Source organism: Mustela lutreola, chromosome 7, assembly GCF_030435805.1.
Source record: "Mustela lutreola isolate mMusLut2 chromosome 7, mMusLut2.pri, whole genome shotgun sequence".
NCBI lineage: Eukaryota > Metazoa > Chordata > Mammalia > Carnivora > Mustelidae > Mustela > Mustela lutreola.
This window is the reverse complement of record NC_081296.1, coordinates 114,367,666-114,388,851: the sequence shown is the minus strand read 5'-3', so window position 1 is coordinate 114,388,851 and position 21,186 is coordinate 114,367,666. Positions and strand designations below refer to the sequence as shown.

Below are 21,186 nucleotides of genomic sequence, written 5' to 3'. Positions count from 1 at the left end.
GCTTATCAGATTGATGGGCTCTGGCTGACCTGAAGCCACATGGTAAGCCACGCCTGGCTAAGCTCCTGGGACCAGGCTAAGTGTCCAGTTTCAGGAAGATATTAGTAAAAGAGTACAGTGGGGGCAGAACTGTGGGGAAACACTACAAAGAGTGCACGTGGGGCCAGTTCCCCTGTGGATGAAGGCTGGAGCAAGATTCTAAACATATTAGCTCTGCAAGATGGAAGATGAAGAAATTCCACATCGCTGATTGAAAGCAAATTTGTTTTACTGGTCCAGATGAGGCTCTCTTAAAAGAGCCTGTCTTGGTCTGCACCTAATTTATACAAGGTCATTTAATCTTCTCAACACAATCCTGTATAATTGGTATTAACTCTATTTAATACATATGTGAAAGTGGAGGCTTAGAGAGGTTAAGTACTTTGCCAAAACTCATTGAGATTTGAATCTAAGTCTTTGTAACCCCCCAAACCTGGACTTTTCCCATTATATTACGCTGATCCCAAGTTGCCAAAGAATTATCTTAACTCAAAAGAGAAGGTCAGTTGTCAATTTTTCAGCTCATTTCCTCAGTGGGAAGCAAGGGGGCACCTGCAAAAGTGGGTATTTCCATACATGCAAATTGTACTTTGCATGCAATTCCCTACTTTACATGTACACAGGGGTAGAATTACATTTTTACTGATACACCCTGGCTTTGGTAGGCTGCTAACAAGGTGCCCTTTACATAGAACACTCACGGGGAGGAGAGATCTAGCTTCTGGTTTCCAACCAGAAAAAAAGGCCACATCAATGGGAAACAATGATTTATAACCTCCACAGAAAATATGATATAAATCATCACTATCTGTCTCTGTTTGCCAAGTAGAAAGTCACATGTTTTCGTGACGAATGAGAAAGCTCAGAGAAGTTCCAAATCCACAGCCAATCATCACAGCTCTATCTCACAATGAACAAGAGGAAAATCACAAAAGTTTCTTAGAGAAGATTTGGAAGCAGGGCAAAATACCAAATGATATAATCCCACAGTTTTGTTATTAGTGATTAATGCTGACAACATTACGCACAGCTAACATTCAATTTTGTATATAAGCTCAATATGCTGATTTCTTAAAAAACAAACAAACAAATGAAAGACTGACCCAGTATATTTAATAACATTAAAAACTTCTGCTCTGCCATAAACACTGTTGAGAGAATGGAAAAGACAACCCGCAGACTGGGAGATAGTCTTTGCAAAACACATTATCTGCTAAAGGACTGGTATCTGAAATACACAAAGAATGCATAAAACTCAATAATGAGAAAACAATCCAATTTAAAAAATGGATGAAAGAACTGAACCTCACCAAAGAAAATATACAGATGGCAAATAAGCATATGAAAAGACTCCCAACATCATATGTCATTAGGGAAATGCAAATTGAAACAACAATGAGATACAACTATACAGCCATTAGAATGGCAAAATTCCAAACCACTGACAACACCAAATGCGGGCGAGGATATGGAACAGGAACTTTCATTCATTGCTGTCAGGAATGTAATATATTACAGGCAGTTTGGAAGGCAGTTTGGCAGTTTCTTATAAGACTAAACATATTCTTACCATTTGATGCAGCATTGTGCTCTTTGGTACTGACCCAAATGAGCTGAAATTTACATTCACGCAAAAACCTGCACACACATATTGATAGCAGCTTTATTCAGAACTTTGAAAGCAACCAAGAGGTCCTTCAACAGGTGAATGAGAAAACAAACTGGCACATCTATAAAATGGAGTATTTTCCAATGATAAAAAGAAACGAGTTATATGAAAATGCATGGAGGAAACTTAACTGCATTTTGTTAAGAGAAAGAAGCCAGCCTGAAAGGTTAGATAATAAATAATTCCAACTATATGACACTCTAGAAAAGGCTCACAGCGAAAGGCTCATAGTTTCTATGAAGTCACTCAAGAGATCAGTGATTGCTGATATCTGCATCAATAGTGAACTCTAAGGTAAGCTATGTACTTTAGTTAATAATACTGCATCAATATTGGCTCCTCAAGTGTAACAAATGTATCAGAGAAAGGCAAGATGTCAATAATAGAGGAAACTATGGGTGTACTGGTGGCGAGGGGATATAGAAGAACTCTGTACATTCTGTTCAATAGTTCTGCAAACATTCAATCTACCCTAAAAAACAAAATCTATTAATTTAAAAAAAAACCCAAAGATTGACTTAGTATACTAAAGAACATTTTGTATTTCTTATTTTAATTAAAACTGTTATAAACCAACTTTCCCCTACATATTCCCACTTTGTTCTGCTTTTCTGATAATAATGTTTATAAAAATGTTTACCCATATAAAAAGGATTTATCCAAGGGGTCTTCCAGAATTATTCCTTTTTTTTTTTTTTTTTTTAGCAGAATTATTCCTTTTTTGCATACAGAGGTAAATTATTCTTCATAAGAAGAGGAAAATATTTCTTTCATTTATTAATCCAATTAAAAATGATTAGTGCTAAACTAAAATTCCCAACCAAAATTCCAAAGATGAGCAAAACAAAAGCCTGTGGAAATAAAAAGATAAAGAACAATTAAGAGTATTTTAAACCTCTACCTTCTCCAATAAAGTATATTGCAGTTCAAAATATATTAACTTCCTTAATGTAAATAAAGTAGTCAGTTATAAAATGATGAATTATTTCTCAAAATAGAATTCTTAAAAAAAAAAATAAATAAAAGCTAACCTACCCCAAGCTTTTTCCTTGAGAGAAAATCCTCTCTGCTAAGTTTAAGATAAAATAGTCCTGGGAATACAAAAATCAGACATGTTGATGTACTGGAACCTTTGAACAGGAGGAAAAAATAAAATAAGTTATTGCCAGATTCAGATGTGAGGCTGGATGACAATATTATCCAGTCTGTTCCATGGGATTTTTTGAAATAGAAAACTTACCAACTATACCAAATACATTCTTAATGTCAGGAACATATAATGCAAGCAAAACAATGATAATATTGAGTGCTAGAGTGATCAAAGAATGGCGAATCCATGAGAATGGAAAGTTGGAGAAAAATATCATCATTAAAGCTTTCCGTGCCTGTATAACAGAAAAAGAAACAGATTTAAGCAAAGAAAAAGTGTCAGAGCCAAAATACTTGCTTAGGGAAACACCGGTATAGTACAGTAATCGTGACATTCTTGTTCCCTGCACCACTTAGATTTTAAAAATATAACATAAACTATTATTATAAAGTATTTATGACACATGAACTAAGAAATATAACTGTGTGCGCTTCATAAAAATATTTTAATTCTTGAAGAAATGTTCATATTCAATTTCTCTAAGTTGCATACTTTTCAAAATGACCAACAACAACATTATGTGATGAAATCTCAGAGAATCATTTTCATTAAATTCACACAGAGAAGAACTTTGTGTTCTTGAAAAAGAAATCATGCTATGGGAAAGAAACACCATTTATTATTTTATTTTATATTATCTGTTTTATAGCATATAAATATAAAAACTAGTTCATACTCCCCATTGCCAAAGTGGTCAGCCGACAGTCTCGCATCACACCAATGTTCATTCGCCACCCCAACCCCCACTGAGGCACGCCTGGCAGAGCAGTCCATACAGGTAGTGGGCCAAAGATCTCGAGGGCCCAGTTATTAGGGAGCTCAGTGTTTAGGGGTTCGAGACATTCATGCAGCACCATTCATACCTAAAGCCTCTGTTTCCATTTTCTCAGAAATTCTTAAGATTCTTACATATGGCAACTAAATGCAGAAGGAAGATCTGTTCTGCCCCTTCATTATAATTCTCGAGTAAATAAAATATTTTGACTAAGATTAAATTAAAATGTATATGTGAAAACAAATCTACAATAAACCAGAAGGAGCTTATTTTTGCTGACTTGACTTTTGCCTCTTCATGCACATTCTTTTGAAAACAGAATACAGAATTAAAGAGGGGGGAAAACCTGAAACTTTAGAAGAACCATAGTCTCTAAATTGGAAACAATGCTGTGGGAGAGCGTAAATCTAAACTAAATCTCAAAAAGCACAAATCAGCTTAGTGGTTCACTGTTACTTCTGTGCTTTCATGGGGCCATATGCAAGTATGAGGTCTTTGATCAATTACTTGACAAATGAATAAGATACACAAGAGCTAGATGTGATTCAAACACTCTAGTCTGCAAAGAATTAGTGTTGCCATATTAGAGAGCTGCTACATTAAGCAACAAGCCCTTTAAGGATACTTACAGGGAAGTGGATTAGAGGGACTGTCAAAAGCACAGCAAATAGTATGCATAACTTCACAGTCATGACAACAACATCATGGGGCAAGTATGTGCTATAACTTTGCAGTAATTCTGACGCCACTTTGTCTGTAAAATAAAAAAATAATAAAGACCACATTATAAACCACTAAGACGTCAATTTCAGCAAAATTATTTTTCTTGCACAAACAGATCTTAACAAATGTTGGATTCCCAGTACCAAATCCATCTCTGGCCTTTCTCCTATCCTATTTGAAACACAGAGACATAAGTTAAATATCTTCTTGAAAATTACAATCTTTTCTTTCAGTTAAACTAGAAACCAGCATAGGTAGGACCTCTAAAATTATGACGATGAACATATATTTATCTCTTTAGAGATAAAGAGATAAATATCTCTTTAGAACTCTTCCATTATCTGAAGGTTTTGAACATTTAAGTTTGTCTTGTAAGGTGCTTTCACATGTATTACTGAAAGTGTATGATGTGTTCCCTTCCGATAACAATAAGACAGATAGCTAGGCTAAGAAATATTCACTGACTGTCCAAGATCACACCACATAAAGGGGAAGAGCTCTCAGAGCTAGACGCCCCACTTTTTTTTTTTTTTTTTGGCACAAAAGTCAATACGTTTTCCTCAATACTGCAATGTTTTCTAGAATCTACATTTCTGTGCATGCTGCTGCTCCACCAACATTTCATCTGTAGATTCCTCTTCCCTAAGAAAATGTAGTTGTAGGGGCACCTGGGTGGCTCAGTGGGTTAAAGCCTCTGCTTTCAGCTCAGGTCGTGATCCCAGGGTCCTGGGATCAAGCCCAGCATCTGGCTCTCTGCTCAGCAGGGAGCCTGCTTCCACCTCTCTCTCTGCCTACTTGTGATCTCTGCCTGTCAAGTACATAAATAAAATCTTAACAAAAAAAAGAAAAGAAAACGTAGTTGTAGGGAAACGGCTTACTCGGCGAGCCAGTGTGGTAGTCAGGGAGAGAGTGTGTACACGCTGACCGTGCTTTCCTCTGTGCTGTTCCTCCAGTTTCACAATGTGTTCTGCACCCCCAGGTAGACAAGGGGCATGAAGAGTGAGCACTCTCAAGACCACTCCATATCCTACCTTGCAGGGAAAGATCAGTTTGTACTTAAAATGGAATGGTGCTTTTAAAATTTGAGAGTAATAGATATCAGAAAAGATGTTTTGGAGGAAATAAAAAACAAGGATCTAAAATATAACATTACAATAAGATGGACACACCCATAGAATAGAAAATGGATAAACACAGATGTACACATAAGCGGCAGTAGGCATTCTAAACAAAGAGCTACGGTGATTCTGAATCGGGAAAGGTAACAGTGACTTGGGGATGAGCAAGGAGGCAATCCCAGGAGGCTTGGGGAGAATCTTCATGATTTAGAGAATGGCAGGAAGGCAGAGGGCCCTGAATTCTGGGACTACACAAATTAATGTTCAAATTCCTCTACTTGCTATCACCTTAACTTCTCTGAGTATCTTGGTACTCAGTACATCTGTAAAATGGGGAAAATAATATTTTGACCTGTGGATTATTGAGAGCAGTAAATGAGATAATGTATGTGTGGGGACAGAGATTTTGTCTCAGAGCAAGAAGAGCACAGGCAGAAGCCCTAATGTAGCAAAGAGAATACGTAGCTGAGAAAATGAGTACCCAATGCTACTACAAAGGCTGAAGCAGGACGTGCTGTAGAGCAGACAGTAGTGGGTGATAATGTCCAGAAAAGGCATTTAAGACCCAGAAGCAGAGCTCTTCATAGGTAAACCCTATGAAGTGGGCCACAGAGATGCAATGACTTATAAAGACTGGTGTATTATGATCTGAACTAAGCATGAAGAAAAAGATACCCAAAACAGAAATAACAGTTAGGAGGATACTGTCATAATCACTGGGAGGTAAGGAGAAACTGAACTAGACCAGTGATAAAGAAAATGGGAGAGAAATGAATTGTCTAACATATCAATGAACTCATGATGTGAGACTAGTGGACTAAGAGATTAAGAAAAGCCGAGAAAGCTGGGTTCTTGTTTCCAAATCTGAGATATTTGTGAGCCTTTGAAAAAACACGGTAAACTTTTATTTCCACTTTCTGAGTCATGAAAATGAGCTATTAACACAGATTGCTTAACAATTTTGTAGACTTTTAAAACGGTCTGATTATGATGTAACATTTGGGCATTGGCTTGGTTCCCCAGAGGAACACTTCTTCTCCCTCAACTTATAATACCTTAACATCCATAAAGAGCCAGTATTATTAATCTAGATACGTATAGGCCCCTGTAGTCTGACAAAATTGAGATATTAACCAAGCCCTGGGAACACGGGATAAAAGGATCCCAAGCAGCTTCAGAAGCCTGAAGAACTAGATTTATTATAAATTCAAACTATCTGTTACATATCCACTTTCTACTTTCCCAGGTCTGAGACAGTCAATTCTGTGTTCTTAGCTGAGCCTTAACATATGTAAGGGATAGAGTACAACACACTTCCCTGAATTCAGATAAATCCCTATAAATCTCAGTAAGGATCTGACGGTGATCTCTTCAAGTTATGTATGCCATTAAGTCAGGAGGCTGTCCTGTGTAAGACACATTGTCAAACCATATGAAGTTCATAAAGATTACCAGAGAGTAGCAGAAAGATCACTGGATTCGTATTCAGGAGACATGCTACTAAGTGTGTGACTGACAGGTCACTTCACTTCTTTGGGCTTCAGCTGCTCATTTACGAAATGAGTTGGAAGGCCTCAACTTATGACTACTAGCCCTTTTGATAATTGTTCAATCAACATTTTTTTTCCATAAGACTGATGGCTACTGTTATCTCGATAGAAATATACCATAAAAGATGCTCCTCAAATATAATTAACCCCCCACAAGCTAATGTAAACAGCAAAATCAGTATCTGAATCCTATAAAACTTTTTTTGAAGATTTTATTTATTTATTTATTTATTTATTTATTTATTTGAGAGAGAGAGAGAGCAAGCATGCAAGAGAGCACAAGCAGGGGGAGCAGCAGAGGAAGAGGGAGAAGCAGGCTCCCTGCTCAGCAGCCTGCTGATCAGGGAGCCTGATGTGGAACTCATTCCCAGGATTCTGAGATCATGACCTGAGCTGAAAGCAGACGTTTAACTGACTGAGCCACCCAGGCACCCTAGCTGAATCTTTGTGTGTCTCTGGAGGAGAATTACTTTTATATCATTCTTTTTAATCTATCTATCACCTACCTATGTGTTCACGTAACAACAGGTGGGCAGGTATACAGACAGGCAGGTAGGTATGTAGGTAGGCAGGTAGGTAGGCAGATAAAGATACACAGATATGCCTGCAGCTTAAGTGAGCCAGGTTCTTCCAAAAGCTCACTAACCAAAACTTGTTATGAAATGAAAGAATGATGAAGGGATGAAGGAAATCTAGGTTCTACAGTGTAATTCCCTATGAGGCAACATGGTAACAAAAGCACTGACTCTGGAGAAAGGTCAGAACTGGATTCAAATCGCAGCTCGTTATTCATTAGCTGCAGGTATCTGGCCAGCCAAACCACTCACCCTATGTGAACCTCTAAGGGTTCAATTAAGCAATGTATACAATATCCTGGGCACTCACGGAATAAATTTTAGCTCAATAGATGTATTAGTGGCTATCCTTTCTCTACTTTCCCTTCAGTCTAAGCTTTCTTACAATTTAGTACAGCAACTCATGGTCATTCACATAACTATTCCTCAGGAATCCTGGAGAATGGCAGGCCATTTGTGGTTTCTTCCAGAAAGCTATTTATCCATGAGGAGGAGGAGGTCTATTTTTTGGATTTTTTTCTCAATGTCAAAGATCTCTAAATAGAAAAGTATTTGTGCCAGGTGACAGTTTTACCTTAGAAAAATATACAGCTATTCTGTTATATTAAGTTTCTGCTGAGCCCCAACAAGGAACCTGCTACAGTATCCTACTGACATAGAAAAGTACTACTGAGCTCAAGTCTGTGCAAAAGTTTAAAAATCCAACAACCAAAACTAGAGCTTATGTAGTTCAAGAATCCTGTTTCATCAGCAATGATCAAAAAAGCTTAACCATCTGCCTTAAATTTCTTTGTAGTTTATCCAGCAGGGTACCATAGTCATGCTGAAAATAAAGCTTTTCCTGATGGTGTACACAGAGCTTTACTATACTCCTCTTATCTACATGAGTATAAAAAGCAAGAGCAGATTTAAATTAATGAATAGCCTTTATTACCGTTAAAATAGCACAGATAATAAGAAAGGGACTACACAGCAATTACAATTTTCTCATATGCTGAGAACTCCAAGACCATATTTAAACACAGTACTGGAGACTTACCATATTTAACTTAAATTCCATTAAAGATAGTGAGAAGTAAAGGTCTGAAAAACTCAACACCTGAAGTTATAAAATAACTACAATACTAATGATAATAATAGTAGTAACCACCAGTAGTAGCTCTTCTTTGTGGAAGGCTGCTATGTGCCAGATATTATATCAGGCATGTTTAACTCATTTCCTCCTCAATACAACTTTACATAATTATCCCTGTCACAGATTAGGAGATGAAGAGATTACAAGGTGACCTTCCTGTTCAAGGTCACATTAGCTATTTAGAGCAGACTAGTTTTCCGTACCACATTTGTTGGATTTCAAAATCATACTCTTTCCAATGGGATTAGGAAAGGTAGCTGGTTTAGTAAAGGTAGCTGTGGAAGTAAACATTGTCCAAAAACTTGTCAGACTTGGAAAAACTCTGGGAGAGAAGGAAAGTGCCATTAGAAGTAATCATGGCTGTTTAACACCTGCAGCACAGGCACAAGGGTATCAACCATGAAATTAATCAGTCATAACAGCTAAATATCACCAGAGCTACAACAGCCATTTACTTGGAGAGTTGTTATAAAAGCACTCAGAAGCTGAAAAATGTAATAAAAATTGACAAACTGTGTGCAATTTGTTATAAGGGCTTTGTTTGCAAATTAAATATGTTTGCAAATTAAAGAGCCTACAACATTTTCCTTGTTCTAGACTTCTAAGTTTTACTTTTTCTTAAGGTTCTTCTTGGACAGGGAAAAAAACACATACCAAGCAGGCAATTTTCCAAAAATAAATAAAAATTTACTTTTATTGTAAGAATTTAAAAAAATCCTTTACAGAATTTATGGGAAAAGATCATGGTGCATCATGGAATGCACATTGTCAAATTGTGTGAAGCAAGTCTGAAGGCATACGACCATAACCTAAGCGTATAACCATAACCAAGTGTAAACCCTTTCCTTTCTTAACTTGTTCTTCTGAAATTAAGATGATTGATTCTCCCTACCTCCCAAACTGAACTGCAGTGTAACATATTGAATTCTCAAATTAAAAAATAAAATCATTATTGCACATTTTTTTCTTGTGGAAAGACAACAATATCCCTAAGCTTACTTAGGTGTTTAAGAAAATTTTCATATGACATTATTAATCATTTTTTTAAAGATTTTATTTATTTATTTGACAGAGAGAGACACAGCGAGAGAGGTAACACAAGCAGGGAGCGGCAGAGAGAGAGGGAGAAGTAGGCTTCCTGCCGAGCATGCAGCCCCATGCGGGGCTTGATCCCAGGATCCTGGGATTGTGACCTGAGCTGAAAGCAGACACTTAACGAATGAGTCATCCAGGCGCCCCTGAAGTTATTAATCTTGAACTTGATCCACATGTATTAAAAGGAAGAAAATCAGTTTTTTTAAAGCCCATAAAGCTACTACAGTACTGCACTGAATTTTAGCAGCCTAAACAAATTAACTTATTAATGAAAGGCAGAAACAAAGTCTATATTCAGGTGTGACATCAACTATAGAATGATTTCTTTTGTCATTGGTAATTAAACAATATACTTACCATAAAAAGTGAGGTACCCAAAGAGTGCAGATACAAAATAAATGAGAAAACTTAAAACAATTGCTGTATGGGTTACATTTTGCATTCTTTTCTTTGAAGGGCTAAAAGACAAAAATGGCAAAAGTAGAAACTATGATCTGAATTATATCTAAAGAAACAAATATCTCCCAAGCTAGTTGTCAAGAGGATTCCTTAATTGCTCAAGACCTACTTTATTAATAACTATATATCAGAATTTCTGATTTGAAATTACTGCGCAAAGATTATGCTTCCAGGAAACATTCTCAAGTTGGATGGAAATAACTCTCAATTGTTTTTATTTTTTTGTGTGTCTGTAGATATTTATTTTTTTTCCAACTTCAGGTTATCTTTATTAATAATATTAATAGGGATCACATTAAATTTATATATTAACTCGGAGAGAATTTGCATATTTAGCATATTGAGTTGTTCTTTTTTTACTTTTTTTTTTTTTTTTTAATTATGTTCAATAAGCCAGCATATAATTTGTTTTGTTTTAAACTAACACTTAGGGGCACCTGGCTGGCTCGGTTTGTAGGGCATGTTTTGGAGTTGTGAGTTCAAGCCCCACACTGGGTGCAGAATTTACTTAAAGACAAAATCTTCAAAACAAATAAATAAACTAACACTTAGAATCCAGTGATAGGAAAGAATGATTCATAAAGGAGAATGTCATTTGATCTGAAAGACTAAGTAAAAAGAAGTTCTTAATATACTTAAAATATTTCAGGATCCTATGGTACCTTTGAAGTTCACAGTATATTGGCAATATGGAGGTATGGCAGAGAAATGAAAAAGCCATGGTAGGTATGGCATAAACACTCTGGAAAAGAATTTAAAAAGATGAAATTATTAAATGCTGTTCTAGTGAAGCCACTACTTCAATTGATAATAAACTCAGGTCCAAAAAAAAAAAATCAATTTGGTCAAATTTATTTTAGCTTGCACAAATCATCTCTTTATAAAATAAGGTGTTTTGTTTTGTTTTTAAAGAGAGAGACACAAGTATGGTCACCAACAAATGTTTTGCTTGATTGTTTAGACCTCCTGTCCTAGCCACAGTATTTCTTGGCTGGCTTCTATAGCATGTTCATGGTACCACCCACCGAATCTAAGGGAATACTGAAAATACTAATCACATCTTAGCATTTTTAACTAGGATCTGTTTCAATGGGAATGAATATGATAAATTCTAGACTGACAAATTCTTAAAGATCCACTGAAATGCACAAACATAAGTGTTTTCTTAATTAAAATACTTAAGAGCCAGAGGAAGTTATAAAGCAAACAAAAATTATCGTCTAAGTGAAAATACTGTCTTTATATAATGAATGGTGATGATTTACTTTCTCTTTTTTACCATAAAAAGATTTCCCTCTAACAACTTGAGGCTCTTTGACAAAGACTCCAGATGAGTGAAGACCTGTCTTGAAATATAATGCCTCCTAAAATATCGGAAGGGAGCTGCAAAGGAAAGCTATCGCATTTCCTGAGGCTGGATTAGGGGAATGAGAATTTAATTCACAATTTCTTTTAAATATATTGCTCAATGTCCTGGCTTGTCAATTACTCTACAGAGATCTTTAAGGCAGATAGCCTTTACCGTGTAAAGGACGTAGTAATCTCCCTTACGGAGCCGGAGAGACATTTCTTATTGAAAAACTGGGGATAAAAAGGAAAATTCTTCATGGAGGACGTAGCACACTAACCTGCTACACTAACTGAGTTGTGCCGGAGTGGAGGGGATTCTAGTATCTGGGACTTAGATTTCAACAGAAGCAAAAAATGTAGAAGTTTCAGAAGAAACTGGTGGCAACGGGAAGACTTTGGGCTCTTCTGGAATAGTAAAGTAGACATCCATCCATATCACAGCTCCTGTCTCCTCTGCCAGTGCTCAGGGGCTCTTACAGACACTTCCAGGATCCTGGTTCCCAGAGATGGCAAGGAGACTTGGTCTTCTAGTCTCTACTCCAAGCATCATAAATTTCAACTTTGGAATGTCAGCCAGAAGATACATTGGCAACACTCACTTGCTGATCCAATGATGAGGCTGTTTAGCTACAGACCGAGGTTCTACTCACTGGGGAGGAGTTTTTGATATAATTGGCTATTTAGCTTTACAAGTCCAGAGGGCAACAGGAAGTCTGTATCCACAGAGGACCTTATTGGCCAGACCAGACATTTGGTAAATCTGTTCTTTTAGGCAGTGACCCATTTAAAACAAGCTCCATTTAAAGGCATGCCAAAAAAAAAAAAAAAAAAAAAAAAAGGTGGCTGTTTCATAATGGGCCACCCTGTGTTAAATAATATTATTCTTCTGGTAGGCAACCCTATACTTAACACTTTCATGAAAATTAATTAGTTACAGGTACAAAGACCTAAGAGACCCTGTTATACAAATCTCTTAAAACTTGAAATGTGAAAAATCAACCAAAAGTATCTGTTAATAACTTACACACCTCTTTGGAGAAATGAAAGAGCCTTGGTTTACAATCATCTGTAGCATTTGAAATCTGTTTAAGAGAATTGAGGGGAAAAAGAGAAACCAGCAGTCATTAAAAGTCAGAATACATCAACAAAAATGATGTATTTATTATTAGTAGGCTTTCAAATAAAAATATTTCAAAACAAAGTTCCAAATTGCAATATAGTCATTACTTTTTCATTAATTAGGAAAAAATTCATTATTAGTCTGATTCCTTTTTTAGCTTAAAAAAAAGGAAGAAACAAAATATAAACTATTACCTGGAAATATTGCTCTACATAATTTAATGGCAGAGGACAAGGAATGGACCACTTTTTAATTATTACCTGTAAAAATAAGTAGAATCCACACTCAAGATTATTTCTTGTAAAATTCATGACAAGAAATTGATTTCAAACAGGTCAGCATTATTTTGATTAAACTAATACCATATCAAATAATAGCTATTTGATAGCTAAAGATTCTTTGCTCATATTGTTTTTTTCCAGTTAGAATGGGTCATCCTTTAACATGGTTACCTATCTTGAGGGGAGAGGGGATGCTGTATATCTGTCTAGCGGGGTTCTCCCCCATTAAAGATGGAGAGTCTTCTCATGTCAACTTTCAAAACCCCAAAAGCATCAAGGCATTAAAAAAAAGTACACTCAAAGTGGGAACATGATGTTTTTAGTGACAATGGTATATATACTATGGCTATTTGTGGACCTGGCACCAGTAGCAGATAGAGAAAAATTAACAGCAGTTTGGGAAATGGCCACAAGCAGAAAGAAGTAGGGAACTCATGCAAAGCAGGAATTTAGGGATTTCTGATGAAGAAGTTCTGCACTGCTGACTTTTTTAAGACCTGTATTACTTTTAACAAATGTAGATAAAGCAGGCTAAGAAAAGTGCACATAGCTAGCAAGCTCTAGCTGTTAAAAAGAAATCTTTAAAAAATTCAAAGAAATCCAGAGGGATGAAAATCTCTCGGGATTTTACTCTGGATTGTGGTACCACCCTCCTCGACCTACACTTGTGGTTGTGTGGACATTACCACTGTTGCAGTAGTTTCAGGGCACGTAATTACTCTGCAAATATTTGCTCCAGGCTGGAACCCAGCATCCACAGGGGCAAGGGAGAATAAAGGAAGCATTTGTCCTTAGCAGGAGACCAATAAGTAAATACTAGTCCTATTGCTCTTTGGTATTTATCTAGTTTTTGATTTTAACTAATTCAAACAAAATTTTATATACTGATAAAACAAATCTAAGAAAAACATACACTTCTATAGTTAAGTTAATGAGTGAGCTAAAGAATTACTCTTTATTAAAACCCTCACCAACTAAAAAGAAAAGGAAATAAAAGGATAAACTGAGCAAGTTGCTTGGATATTTCTAGGTAGGTTTTCAATATGAAATAAAACTAAATGGTCAACTTACCAAGACGGGGAAAAAAATCAAAAGCGATAATTTCAAATCTGTTTTCTGATATGTTTTCAAAAAAGTATGAGGAGGGGGCAAGACAGAAGCTAGAGCAGCAGTGTGGTTCCTGGTCTCTCTCTCAGCGCTACTTCAAATTCAGTGTTGCACATCTCCCCCTTAGTAGCAGTGGTGTGGAGGTGGCAGCAACCATGTACTGAGCACCTGTGTACCAAGGACTTTGACAAGGTCGGAATGTGAGTGAGCTCATTTATTTTATTAGCTATTATTATTACTTGGCTTGGCAATCAAAATATTTCAAAACATGCTCCAAAATACAATATAATGATTCTTTCATTCATTTTTTAATAAATTTCTAATTAATGAAAAGGTCATTAGCAGTTTGGTATTATATTAACATAAAATTCAGTTACCATAGCTAATTTCCCTGCAGACTCCTATCCCAAGCCCAAGCCTGCCCAGTGGGATGGTGAGATCTGCTGTTCTATAAAGTACAGTACAGAATGGGAATAGAAAGACACCCAACAACAAAGTATGATGGGGAGGGCTTGCTCAGGTTGTAGATAGAACATGGTAAGAAGAGAACTCCAGGGGTTAGAAAGGCAGAGGGAAAAATAATTCACTGGCATCAAAGGCCCTTCTTTCTCTCTAAGTTCTTCTCATCTTTCGAGGTGCAGCTCAAGTTTAATTTCCTTCTCTCCGTCAACTGCTATGACTCTTATTCTGAAGCAAGTAAAGCAATAATTAATTATGTATTATCGACATGGTTCTCTGTTGTTTTCCAATCAATTTTTCTCATCTCTCCTATGAGACTGACAGATCCGTAAGAGCAGTGACCACCAGTCTATCTGAAGCACTGATCATGCCTCACTCAGTGCTCAGAACAAGCAAGGATTCTGACTATGAACCATCCACAAAGTTTTCTATTTTGATTACTGGCTCATTAAAATATTACTTAAAATACTAATCTGCATTCAAGACAGAACTTTTGGAAAGAATGGCAATCCATTTGTTTTCTAAAATGGACTGAAAAAGGTTAAGTCCATCTGGTTACTGTCATTCTGAGTCACTGCTAAAATAAAATGGATTTTAAAAATTTTAGATATTTCAGAGGGGGCAAAATTTTATTTTAAAATTTTTAGACAAAATAAAGATCTGGGACAACAGATAAGACTAGGTTTGGGGGCACCTGAGTGGCTCAGTTGGTTGAGCTTCAGACTCTTGATCTCAGCTCAGGTCCTGATCTCAGGGTCATGAGTTTGAGTCCTATGTTGGGCTCCACACTAGACCTGGAGACTGCTTTAAAAAAAAAATTTTTTTTTTAAAGACTTAAGTTTTGCATTCCATCTGGTAGCAGGCATCTGCTCCAAGGTCAGCCAAGATGGGCGTTTAAAGTACATCCAGGAGCTATGGAGGAAGAAGCAGTCTGGTGTAATGCACTTTCTTCTCAGGGTGCACTGCTGGCAGTACCCACAGCTCTGTAGGGCACCCCCCCACCCCGCAAATTCCCCACCAAAGCCAGCTGATAAAGCACATGGACTGGGGCCCAAGGCCAAGCAAGGTTATGTAATATATCAGATTCACCATAGTGGCCCCAAACGCCATTCCTAACAGTGAGACCTCGAGCAAGCCCGTCCCATCATGGTGCTAACCAGCTAAGGTTTCCCAGAAGCCTTCAGTGGGCTGCAGAGGAGCCAACTGGATGCCACTGTGGGTCTCTGAGAGTCCTGAATTCTTACTGGGTTGGCAAAGATTCCAGGTACAAATTCTTCGAGGTTATCCTCATTGATCCATTCCATAAAGCCATGAGAAGAAATCCTGATACCAAATCAGCCCACAAGCACCGGATGACACAAGGGCTGACATCTGCAGGCCACCAGAGCCGTGAGAAAGGGTCATGGGTTCCAGCACCCCATGAATGGTTCTTGCCTCAAGGCACGGGGTAGACACAATACTCTCTGCTAATATAAGGAATGTTTGTAAAATCCTTACCTGATCAACAATTTAGCTCAGTCATGGCTGCTTTAAAGTGTTCTTTGTCAAAATGAGTTCTCTGTAGATTGTTTCATGAATGCATTGTCAAATTATGAAAGTTAAAGTGCAATAATGTTTGAAGACTGTAAGTGATGGTGTGTCTTGTTCCTAATAAGATAAACGCTTTTGTCTTTGCTTTATGTCATTAGGGAGTTTATATGCCAGTGTTTAAAATGCTGTTCAGGGGGCACGTGGGTGGCTCAGTGGGTTAAGCCTCTGCCTTTGGCCCAGGTCATGATCCCAGGGTCCTGGGACCGAGCCCCTCATCGGGCTCTCTGCTCGGCAGAGAGCCTGCTTCCCCCTCTCTCTCTGCCTATCTCTCTGCCTACTTGTGATCTCTCTCTCTCCGTCAAATAAATAAATAAAATCTTAAAAAAATAAATAAAATGCTGTTCGGTATAATAGGTGTAAAATAAATTCCATAAAAGTGGATGGCAGAAGCTAGCCACATCATTTATGGGCACATGTAATGAAACCTACAGCTTCACTGGGGTGATATAATATTCTGCTGGTTTACTCTCAAATGGTTGTTTTTAGGGGTTTGGTAAGAACAAGCTTTTTAAATTGGATTTTGCTTGGAAATGTGAAGAAAATCCAAATCCCTTATCATGATCATATGCAGAATAATAAAGTTAACTAGGACCCACATTTTTAGGTTTAATCCAATATTCCACTTAAGTAATTGTTGCTTTTCAAAGAATAGTTTTAAAGAATGCCACCATTTTTAGAAGAACTGAATAAACCTATTGTAAGAGGGTTCTCTTACAAATGAAAATAAATCCTCCTTAACCTAAGCAAAATTGCCTTGATTTCCATAGTACCACCGAGGTTCACATAAAAGGTGGAGGCTCCTGATTCTATCCCATGACTCTGTGGGATCTATAGAATACTGAATTTCATACAAAGCAGCCAGTAATGTATTTACACCAGTGTATATTAAAAACTAGTAAAATTGAATATTAGGTAAATGAGAAGAATCTACCTTAAGATTTGTAAGCTAGCAACCAATGCTAGGATTGGGAAACTGGCAGCCATCAGATAAGCTTTTAAATATGAGAGTAAAAAATTAAAGTCGTCTTTGATCAGAATTTTAAAAAAAGACTAAGTTACGATTTACATTATTTGGAGAGTGTAATTTAAGAAAGTAAAAGGTTTATTGACTGATTTTTTAAAAAAAATTTATCTTAAGAATTTAAAAAAATGTAATATAGATATTATATAGATTTATAAATACATATTGACCAAAACAATAAATGGAGCCATTGACACCATTCCAAAAAGTCTGGGTTGATATACACATGTATCCTTCCCTAACCACTATGTATTTCTAACCTAATTATTTAGAAAATATAAAATAAAAGTCACAATTAAAAGGAGCATTTTTTAAAAAGTGTACAGTGTCTTCACTGTGTCTTCACTGTCCCATTGTAGACCAAATTTAAGCTGTGCTCACCAGTAAAAATTTGAGCAGATGGTTTGTAAAGCATTACAATAAGTACAGAATAAGGGTCTTATTTCCATATGACTGTACAGTAAGAAATCTGCATCAAATTTAAGAGTAGCTGCCAGGACAGAAATGAATATTGTGAAAACTACAAAAGACATGCCATATCAATATATTTCACATGCTTCAAACTACTGGCTATAAAACCCAATTACTCTTACCTATGCAATGCTTGGATTGCCAATTATCTGTGAGGAAAAAACCGAGTGTTATCTAGACTGATTCTCTTTCACATCCATATGTTCCTTTGCATACATAGGTCATCCCTAACCATACAGATGTTTCTCAACCATCAGTTTATGAAACTGGACTACTTTCTAGCACCATATAGAAAAATAAACTCAAAATGGATTAAAGACCTTTAATTAGGAATAAACATGAGACCTAAAACCATAAAATTCCTAGAAGAGAACATAGGTAGTAATTTCTCTGATATCAGCCATGGCAACATTTTTCTAGACATGTCTCCTAAGGCAAGGGAAATGAAAGCAAAAATAAACTATTTGGACTATGTTAAAATAAAAAGCTTTGGCACAGTGAAGGAAAAGCACAACAAAAAGGAAACCTACTGAATGGGAAAAGGTATTTGCAAATGACATACCTGATAAAGGGTATTCAAAATACATAAAGAACATATACAACTCAATGTCAAAAAACCAATTCAATTAAAAAATGGGCAGAGGACTTGAATAGACATTTTCCCAAACAGGACATATAGATGGCCAAAGGACACATGAAAAGATGTGTCTTTTTACTAATTATCAGGGAAATACAAAGCAAAACCATAATGAAATGTTACCTTATACCTAACAGAATGACAAAATAAAAAAGACAAGAAATAACAAGTCCTGGTGAAGATTTAAAAAAATACAACCCTTGAGCACTGTTGAAGGGAATGTAAATTGGTACAGTCACTATAGAAAACAATATGGAGTTACCCCAAAATATTTAAAATAGAAATACCATATGATTCAATATTCCATTACTGGGTATTTACCCAAAGAAAACAAAAACAATAATTCAAAAAGATATATGCACCCCTACGCTTATTGTAGCACTATTTACAATAGCCAAGATATGGGAGCAACCTAAATACCCATCAATAGACAAATAGATAAGAAAGATGGGTGTGTGTGTGTGTGTGTGTACACACAATGGAATATCACAACGCCACAAAAAAGGGTAAGGTAGTGCCATTTGCAACAACATAGATGGACCTAGAGGGTATTTTGCTAAGTGAAATAAGACTGAAAAAGACAAATACCATATGATTTCACTCACTGTGGAATCTAAAAAAAAAAAAGCAAACCAAAAAACCAAAAAAACACCAAATGAATAAAAAACATAAAGCAGAATCAGACCTATAAAAACAGAGAACAAACCGATAGTGGCCAGAGGAAAGCAGGGAAGAGGGGTGGGCAAAATGGATAAAGGAGAGTAGAAGAAACAGTCCCCCGGTTGTGGAATGAATAAGTCATGGAAATAAAAAGCCCAGCATAAGGAACATAGTTAATGATACTGAAATAGCATTGTATGGTGACAGATGACAGCTATAGTCACGGTGAGCAAAGCACAGTGTATAAACTTATCAAATCACTGTTGTACACCTGAAACTAATGTAACACTGTGTCAACTATACTCAAAAAATAAAGTGCCACTGCGAAAAAGAGTCCATTTATGGTGAGAATAACTATTGTCTCCCTTTTCAATGTGGAACCTAAAAAGTGTATGTCCAGGGGTGCCTGGGTGGCTCAGTGGGTTAAGCCTCTGCCTTCGGCTCGGGTCATGATCCCAGGGTTCTGGGATTGAGCCCTGCATGGGGCTCTCTGCTAGGCGGGGAGCCTGCTTCCCCTCTCTCTCTCTGCCTGCCTCTCTTCCTGCTTGTGATTTCTCTCTGTCAAATAAATAAATAAAATCTTAAAAAAAAAAAAAAAGTGTATGTTCATGAATGTTACCTAAACTTACTGTGGTAATCATTTTGCTATATATATAAGTCAAGTCTTTATGCTGTACACATTTAAGCTTATACAGTGATGTATGTAAATCATATCTAAATTAATTGAAGGGGGAAAAAGTATATGTTCAATTCATTTGTCTCTAAGATAGAAGTCAGACAATTTGAGGTGGGGAGGGCAATGATTTTTAATGCTGATAAATTCAACAAATGATTAAATGTAAACACTGTTAAGTATTTTAGTTTTAAGAGCATCCATTAAAGTATTTCTGAACACTAACACCAGGGTTCCTTCCACTTCATTTAAATGATCTAAAGTTGTTTCACCTCTGCATCCCAACAGATAGTTCAACCTAAATTAAATGCATCCTGGATTGTTATGACAACTTGAAAATCTGGCTCGATAATATGGTTTAACTACTGAGGTGTTGTGTTGCTCCTTTGGGTACCATTTTTCTTTGACTCATTTTCAACAATAAAGAAGCGTTTAATCACATACACACCCAGTATTATACAGAAATAAACGGATACACACATCAACGCAAAGAATTAAACTTCATCTAAGGTTTTAACAGAGTCAGTGTGCTTTCCTTTCTAGTTAACCAAGAGATACTGGATTTGAAAGGATGTTCTAGCTAAGCCTCTTCAAAATAGGTACAATAATTTTGTGGAATAAAAGTGCTTTCAGTAACACACTGAAATAAAACTCTGACAGAAAACAGAGTTAAAAGATAAAAAGAAGATATTAACACAGTAAGTTCAATTTTAGTGAGGAGATAAGCAATATACTGTATTTTAAACTTACCATGAGAGCAAAGAACACCATAAAGAAAAATGATAAACTACTTGTGTAGCCAAGAAAGCCTGTAAAATAACAGTAAAATAAAAAGCAATTTATAAGGAAAGTGATCCTAACATACAGCTAAAGCTATACATCTTGGGCATGTTTTCTATTACAGTGCTTGGTATCTGGGGCTTAGGGCTGAGAATAACAACATTCCAACTATCTGTCACAGATCATTTATGCAGCTCTGTACAGCAGAATTGGAACTGGCTTACCACTAATGGTACACTGTAAGGAAAGGCTGCTCTTTAATGTTCCACTGTAAAGATTTTATTTTAGTGGGGCAGACAAAATACTACTACAAACCAAGTAATAGGCTAACTAAGCAAGGCTGAAGGCTGAACAACCTAAAATAAGTCCAAGTTCAGAATTATTCACTGTTACCACCCTTCTGCTAAAAATGTGGTACTGTGAAATTTAAAAGCCCCTTAACGTTATCTTCTTTCTTCCTTCTTTCCAAACAAAAACTGTCTTCTTCTCTAAAGACTTACCTATTTTAGGAAGAAGTGCAAGAGGGAACACAATGCCAACACAAATGATTATTAGTAGTGTTTGTCCATCAAGATACCAAGACCTAGTAGAAAAAAAAATAGTCCTATCTTAGGCACAGGAATCCAGTGCTTGTGTTTACACACACACACACACACACACACACACACAGTTATAACCATTACAACCACCCATTAGGAAAAGCCTACTTCCTTTCATTAAAATATATTCTTGAGAAATCCCATTATTCT

General features: G+C 36.5%; 1 protein-coding gene and 1 pseudogene across 1 annotated transcript in view; one reads left to right on the top strand and one right to left on the bottom strand.

Annotated features, from left to right (window-relative positions):
• Positions 1-1,688: 1,688 nt before the first annotated feature.
• SLC38A6 (solute carrier family 38 member 6) overlaps positions 1,689-21,186 on the bottom strand; it is a 62,287-nt gene continuing 42,789 nt past the window's right edge. Inside the window, exons 7-17 of the mRNA XM_059182256.1 lie at positions 20,938-21,020; positions 20,408-20,466; positions 12,953-13,018; positions 12,667-12,720; positions 10,951-11,030; positions 10,187-10,287; positions 4,263-4,387; positions 2,949-3,093; positions 2,744-2,838; positions 2,432-2,559; positions 1,689-2,398 (exon numbers count right to left, since the gene is read on the bottom strand). Coding sequence (XP_059038239.1) covers positions 2,479-2,559; positions 2,744-2,838; positions 2,949-3,093; positions 4,263-4,387; positions 10,187-10,287; positions 10,951-11,030; positions 12,667-12,720; positions 12,953-13,018; positions 20,408-20,466; positions 20,938-21,020 — 889 coding nt within the window. The 3' untranslated portion in view covers positions 1,689-2,398; positions 2,432-2,478. The remainder of the gene's footprint in view (positions 2,399-2,431; positions 2,560-2,743; positions 2,839-2,948; positions 3,094-4,262; positions 4,388-10,186; positions 10,288-10,950; positions 11,031-12,666; positions 12,721-12,952; positions 13,019-20,407; positions 20,467-20,937; positions 21,021-21,186) is intronic.
• LOC131835427 (large ribosomal subunit protein eL15-like) lies at positions 13,350-16,056 on the top strand (annotated as a pseudogene).